The sequence below is a fragment of the Macaca mulatta genome, chromosome 11 (genome assembly GCF_049350105.2).
Source record: "Macaca mulatta isolate MMU2019108-1 chromosome 11, T2T-MMU8v2.0, whole genome shotgun sequence".
NCBI classification, from domain to species: domain Eukaryota; kingdom Metazoa; phylum Chordata; class Mammalia; order Primates; family Cercopithecidae; genus Macaca; species Macaca mulatta.
Genome location: NC_133416.1, coordinates 139,970,554 through 139,977,490, shown reverse-complemented (window position 1 = coordinate 139,977,490; position 6,937 = coordinate 139,970,554). Strand labels below are relative to the sequence as shown.

Genomic DNA, 6,937 nt, shown 5'->3' with positions numbered 1-6,937 from the left:
TTGCACTGCCTGTCTGTGGGTTTGACCACCCTGGGGACCTCACACATGGGCTCAAACGGTATCTGAACTTCTGTGAGGGGCTCATTCCCTCAGCATCAGGTCCTCAGGGTGACTGTGTGGCCTCCGGGTCCGAGCTGCCTTCCATTTCCAGGGCCACTGACGTCCCATTGCACATACATACCACATTTGGGGCAGGGGTTACGTAACACATTCGTCCACCCTCTGGCCGTCGTGAAAAACGCTGCTGCAAACGGTGTGACCTGTGACCTTTTAGACACTGGACTTTCCCAGCACAGGCAGCTGCCTGTTCCTGGGCTGAGCAGGGCCCTTTGATCTGTCGGGCACATCGTGCTCCATTTGGAAACGAGGGCTGTGAACTTTGCAAGGGCCTGTGAAAAGGTTTGAGACCAGAAAAATGTTTTTCCTGGTTCCAAGTACAGGAAAGATACTGTAAACTTCAAATTTAAAAAAGTTATAGGCCGGGCGCAGTGGCTCACACCTGTAATCCCAACACTTTGGGAGGCTGAGACAGGTGAATCACGAGGTCAGGAGATCAAGACCAACCTGGCTAACACAGTGAAACCCCGTCTCTACTAAAAACAAAAAAAAATTAGCCGGGCATGGTGGCGAGTGCCTGTGGTCCCAGCTACTCGGGAGGCTGAGGCAGGAGAATGACGTGAACCCAGGAGGCGGAGTTTGCAGTAAGCTGAAATCGCGCCACTGCACTCCAGCCTGGGTGACAGAGCGAGACTCCATCTCAAAAAAAAAAAAAAAAAAAAAAAAAAAGTTATAGTTGTGATTCAATTTAGCTTTTATGTAGTTACATTAAAAATTATATTTAGAACGGGCACAGTGGCTCACACCTGTCATTCCAGCTACTCAGAGGCTGAGTTGGGAGGATCACTCGAGCCCAGGAGGTTGAGGCTGCAGCAAGCTGCGATTGTTCCACTGCACTCCAGCCTGGGCAACAGAGCAAGGCCCTGTCTCTAAACAAAGTTATATTGAATAGGCTGGATATGACCGGAAACACGGCTTACTAAGCTTGCCCGATGGCTGGGGATGTGGTCATTCATCTTGGAAAGTGTTGACATGACTCATTTGGGATCGGGGCTCCAGGATCAGGTGAGAGGGGCATCTGAGACCTTTGACCTTTTACTTCCTGTGAGGGAGGCAAAATCAGTTCCTCACTTTGTGATGCTGACATAGTGGCAGGGAAGACAGGAGGGAGTGCTGGGAGCGGGGAGGCTGCCCAGCTGCAGGTAGAGGTGTGGGTGCAGGGACTGCTCATGTGCGGAGGACACTGCTGGGGCTGGGCTGCCCCTGCGATGGGGATGGGGGAGGTGGGCATCCATATTTGGGTTCCTCTGACTGGTCTTGAGTTGGAAGTGGGGTCACTGACCGAGCCCTGACCTGCTGTGGCTTCCCCAGCAGGCGGCTATAGGCTGTGGCCAGAGCTCCACCTTTCCCCTGAATGCACGTGAGATATGAGGAATTTAAGAAAAATAATAGGCCGGGCGCAGTGGCTCAAGCCTGTAATCCCAGCACTTTGGGAGGCCGAGACGGGTGGATCACGAGGTCAGGAGATCGAGACCATCCTGGCTAACACGGTGAAACCCCGTCTCTACTAAAAAATACAAAAAACTAGCCGGGCGAGGTGGCGGGCGCCTGTAGTCCCAGCTACTCGGGAGGCTGAGGCAGGAGAATGGCGTGAACCCGGGAGGCGGAGCTTGCAGTGAGCTGAGATCCGGCCACTGCACTTCAGCCTGGGCGACAGAGCGAGACTCCGTCTCAAAAAAAAAAAAAAAAGAAAAATAATAATCAAGGGGATTCAAGAGACAGAGACAGAGAGAGGGAGAGACAGAGATGAGAAAGACAGAAACAGAGAGAGGGAAAGACAGAGAGAGACAGAGAGAGGGAGAGAGAGAGAGACAGAGAGAGGGCCGGGCGCGGTGGCTCAAGCCTGTAATCCCAGCACTTTGGGAGGCCGAGACGGGCGGATCACGAGGTCAGGAGATCGAGACCATCCTGGCTAACACGGTGAAACCCCGTCTCTATTAAGAAATACAAAAAAAAAAAAACTAGCCGGGCGAGGTGGCGGGCGCCTGTAGTCCCAGCTACTTGGGAGGCTGAGGCCGGAGAATGGCGTGAACCCGGGAGGCGGAGCTTGCAGTGAGCCGAGATCGCGCCACTGCACTCCAGCCTGGGCGACAGAGCGAGACTCCGTCTCAAAAAAAAAAAAGACAGAGAAAGGGAGAGACAGAGAGAGGGAGACAGAGAGAGGGAGAGACAGAGAGGGAGAGACATAAAGAGACAGAGAGAGGGAGAGAGAGGGAGAGACAGAGAGAGGGAGAGATAGAGACAGACACAGAGAGACAGAGGGAGAGAGAGGGAGAGACAGAGAGAGACAGAGAGAGGGAGAGACAGAGAGACAGAGAGAGGGAGAGACAGAGAGACAGAAACAAAGAGAGACAGAGACAGAAAGAGACAGAGAGAGGGAGAGACGGAGAGACAGAGAGACAAAAAGAGAGAGAGGGAGAGACAGAGAGAGACAGAGACAGAGAGACAGAGGCAGACAGAGAAGAGACAGAGATAGAGAGACAGGGAGAGACAGAGACAGAGAGACCCTGCCCAGCCCCAGCGCAGCCATGAGTGATCAGTGATCTCACAGCATGGGGTGAGGGAGCCAAGGGGGAGGCCGAGGGTGGACTTTCTTTGTGTGGACTTCATATTTGCCCTTCATCTTACATAACGAATGGTTTATCTTGTTAGCGTGAGTGGTGTTCGTTTTCTATTTTCTGGTTATTTATGGCCATCATGGAGAAATCGTTTTGAATTTTATGTTGATCTTGGTCTGGACTCTCCAGTCACTTCTCACGATTTGTGGAGCCTACTGGGTTTTCCCGTATGGCTTTGGAACCTGGGAGGAAAAGAGAGACTCTCCTAATGATGTCTCCGGTCTGGGCCCTGCTGGAAAAGTCCCAAGGAAGGGTTCCTGCTGTCCACCCTGTCCTGGGCCGGTCACTGTGGCGGGGGCGGCGCTGTCCGGGCGTGGGGCTCACAGTGAGCATGGCTGGGCCACCAAACACACGCAGGGCGATGCCACTGCCTCATCTGATGCCCGCACTGCTGCGTGACTGGGCAGCAAGGGCCCCTCCAGGAGGGACCCCAGGCTGAGGCTCCTGCTCACGCTCACAGCAGGTGCTCACGTTCAAATTCATCAGGGGCACCATCGTCCGCTGGGAAAAGGGTTCTTCAAAATCCATTTTTCACGTTTTGCCTTGATGTGTTAAATCCATTTTCCATGCAGTGCTAAAAAGAAATGGGTCTTTATGCCACGAAAATCCACAGAGGAACCTTAAATTGCACTTTACTCAGTGAAATAAGCCGACCCGAGAAGGCTAAGACCGATTCCATCCAAACAGGATTCCGGAAAAGGCAAAACCAAGGAGACAGTGAAAAGCTCAGTGGCTGCCAGCAGCTGGGGAGGGTACAGTGGGTTTTTAGGGCATTCAGTGTCCCCTCTGCAGGATACTGAAACGGTGATTCCGTGAGAACGCACTCACCCAAACCCGCAGCAGGCACACACCGAGCGACCTCGTGTGAGCTGTGGATGTCAGGTGATGACGGCGCGTCCCTGTGGGTCTATCAATGGTGACAGATGCATCACACGAGTGCAGCATTATAATAGGGGAAACTGAGGCAGGGGAAAGATGGTGACATATGAGAATTATATTGTCTGCACTTTTTCTGTAAACCTAAAACTGCTGTAGAAAATAAAGTCCGCCGGGCGCGGTGGCTCAAGCCTGTAATCCCAGCACTTTGGGAGGCCGAGACGGGCGGATCACGAGGTCAGGAGATCGAGACCATCCTGGCTGACACGGTGAAACCCCGTCTCTACTAAAAAATACAAAAAACTAGCCGGGCGAGGTGGCGGGCGCCTGTAGTCCCAGCTACTCAGGAGGCTGAGGCAGGAGAATGGCGTGAACCCGGGAGGCAGAGCTTGCAGTGAGCCGAGATCTGGCCACTGCACTCCAGCCTGGGCGGCAGAGTGAGACTCTGTCTCAAAAAAAAAAAAAATAAATAAAAAGAAAATAAAGTCCATTATGTTTTTTAAAGTCTGTCTTGCAAGAGAAAGGAGCGGGAAGGGAGTAGGGATGCCAGTGCTAGGCGCCAAGCAGCACAATCCTGGGTCTCCGCAGGTCCACGTGCCCAATGGCTGGCCCAGGGTGGACGATGCTGCTACTGCTGCTGCTGCTGCCGCTGGGGTCCTTGGTGGGGTATGGGCTGCAGAAGCAGCAGATGAACCTGTCCCATAAGGTGGGTGCCAGCGGCCCCTGATGCCCCTGCAGGGGCTGCCACCTGCCCGCAGGGGCTGCCACCTTCCGTCAAGAGGCTCTCAAGGCCGGGCGCGGTGGCTCACGCCTGTAATCCCAGCACTTTGAGAGGCTGAGATGGGCGGATCATGAGGTCAGGAGATCGAGACCATCCTAGCTAACATGGTGAAACCCCGTCTCCACTAAAAATACAAAAACTAAGGCCGGGCGCGGTGGCTCAAGCCTGTAATCCCAGCACTTTGGGAGGCCGAGGCGGGTGGATCACGAGGTCAGGAGATCGAGACTATCCTGGCTAACATGGTGAAACCCCGTCTCTACTAAAAATACAAAAAACTAGCCGGGCGTGGTGGCGGGCGCCTGTAGTCTCAGCTACTTGGGAGGCTGAGGCAGGAGAATGGCGTGAACCCGGGAGGCGGAGCTTGCAGTGAGCCGAGATCAGGCCACTGCACTCCAGCCTGGGAGACACAGCGAGACTCCGTCTCAAAAAAAAAAAAAAAAAAAAAAAAAAAATACAAAAACTAGCCAGCCGTGTGGTGGGCGCCTGTAATCCCAGCTGCTCGGGAGGCTGAGGCGAGAGAATGGCGTGAACTCAGGAGGCGGAGCTTGCAGTGAGCTGAGATCCGGCCACAGCACTCCAGCCTGGGCAACAGAGCAAGACTCTGTCTCGAAAAGAAAAAAGGCTCTCAAAGCGACACAAAGCGTCTTCCTGGATGAAACCCTCCCGGAGGCCACACTCGCTCTCCTGGCCACACCCCCAGCTGTGCTGCCTAAGCACATTTGAGGCTATGGGATGGTGACCCCAGCACCAGGAGCAGCACTGGGGCCACTACGGCCACGGTCAACCAGGCAGGAAGGAGCAGAGCCGCGTGGGAGCTGCACTGGTGCACACTTCTGTTTTTTGAAATATACCCATTTTTCTTTTTTATTTTATTACTTTTTAAATTTGTGTGTGTGTGTGATGAAGCCTCGCCCCATTGCCCAGGCTGGAGTGCAGTGGTGCGATCTCAGCTCACTGAAACCTCCACCTTCCCAGTTCAGGCGATTCTCCTGCGTCCGCCTCCTGAGTAGCTCGGCTTACAGGCTCCCGCCACCACGCTTGGCTAAATTTTGTATTTTTAGTAGAGATGGGGTTTCACCATGTTGATCAGGCTGTTCTTGAACTCCTGACCTCAGGTGATCCACTGGCCTCGGCCTCCCAAAGTACTGAGATTACAGGCATGAGCCATTGCGCCTGGCCAGAAAATATACCCACTTTTAATAAGGTTGTTATTTATGTTAACAGGCAATGGGATTCCTATTGTTATCTTAAAATTCTCTCAGTTTTAGGGTCGAATGCAGTAACGTCAGTAGACATAGCCTCATCCACAACACTCTTGAGCAAGCAAGACCAGAGGTCGCACACACGGTGGTGCCTTCTGTGTGTGTGGGTGGGGGGTGGCTACAAGCCTTGGCACGGGGGGGCGGGCCTGGCTGTCAGCTCGCCTCTGCTGGCTGTGTGATCCCAGGCGCCGTGCTCGCCCTTCCTGAGCTTGTTTCTTCTGTAAAATGCCAGGCACTGGGCCGGCCCGAGAACTTCGCCCATGCTCTACTGCTGCATCCTTGCCCTCAGTGCCTTGGTTTACCCTCTTCCGCATGGTTCACGGTAGACATTCCCTTTCTCAGCCCTGGGCCCCCAGCACTGACCTGCCAGAGCCACGGCAGTCTGGGTTTGTTCCAGAAACTTCTCAGGGAACCCAAGTTTGAAGGATGATGACACAGAGGAGCCAGAGAGACGGGAGGCCCTTCCTGAGTACTGGGTCTGCAGGCCCTGCCCAGGAACAGGTGAGCGAGCTGGTGAGTGGCATTTCAGGTCATCGGGGAGCCATGCAGGAGCCATGACGAGTGCCAGAGCAACTGCTGTACCACCAACAGCCTGGACCCACACACGCTCTGCACCCCTAAGACCATCCTCCTGCAGTGCCTGCCCTGGAAGAAGGTGAGGTGCATGCGGGGGGTGGGGGGCAGAGGAGCGAAACTGCTTGTGGCCCCCTCCCACCTGCCCCGGAAGAGCCAGGGAGTGGATGGTGGGTGCAGGGATGAGGCGTCTCCTGTCCCATAGCCCAACGGGTACAGATGCTCAGACAACTCAGAGTGCCAGAGCAGCTGCTGCGTCCGCAACAACAAGAGCCCGCAGGAGTTCTGCACATCCCAAACCATCTTCCTGCAGTGTGTGCCCTGGCGCAAGGTGAGCTGCGGGCACCTGGGGCGGATGGAGCAGGAGTAGCAGGAGATGGCCCCTCTCCACGACCACTGCCTGGCTGCCTCCCCAGCCCAACGGCAACTTCTGCAGCAGCCACCAGGAGTGTAGCAGCCAGTGCTGCATCCAGCTGAGGGAGGACAGCCCCTTCCGCTGCATGCCCCGCACCGGGATCCTGGCCCAGTGCCTGCCCCTGGTGAGTCCCGGGTGGGGGCTCAGCCTCCAGGCCCTCCCCTGGCCGTAACAGGGAAGTCACACAGAAACCCAGCAACTGGGCCAGGTCCGGGGCCGTGAGAGGTGGGCTCTGAACTCATGGGGCGGGCAGAGCACTCAGGCACCCCAGCTCGGAAAGGCTGGCGCTTCACCA

General features: G+C 55.2%; 1 protein-coding gene across 1 annotated transcript; it reads left to right on the top strand.

Annotated features, from left to right (window-relative positions):
• LRCOL1 (leucine rich colipase like 1) lies at positions 1-6,937 on the top strand. The gene is made up of 4 exons (XM_028830237.2): positions 1-4,317; positions 6,184-6,309; positions 6,433-6,558; positions 6,644-6,937. Exons 1-4 carry the CDS (start codon positions 4,213-4,215, stop codon positions 6,812-6,814), a joined length of 528 nt encoding a protein of 175 aa, XP_028686070.1. The 5' UTR covers positions 1-4,212; the 3' UTR covers positions 6,815-6,937.

Coding starts and splice junctions, on each gene's coding strand:
- LRCOL1 (XM_028830237.2), top strand. CDS start 4,213: ATGGCTGGCCCAGGGTGGACGATGCTGCTACTGCTGCTGCTGCTGCCG. Junction 6,310..6,432: donor AGTGCCTGCCCTGGAAGAAG/GTGAGGTGCATG, acceptor CCTGTCCCATAG/CCCAACGGGTACAGATGCTC. Junction 6,559..6,643: donor AGTGTGTGCCCTGGCGCAAG/GTGAGCTGCGGG, acceptor CTGCCTCCCCAG/CCCAACGGCAACTTCTGCAG.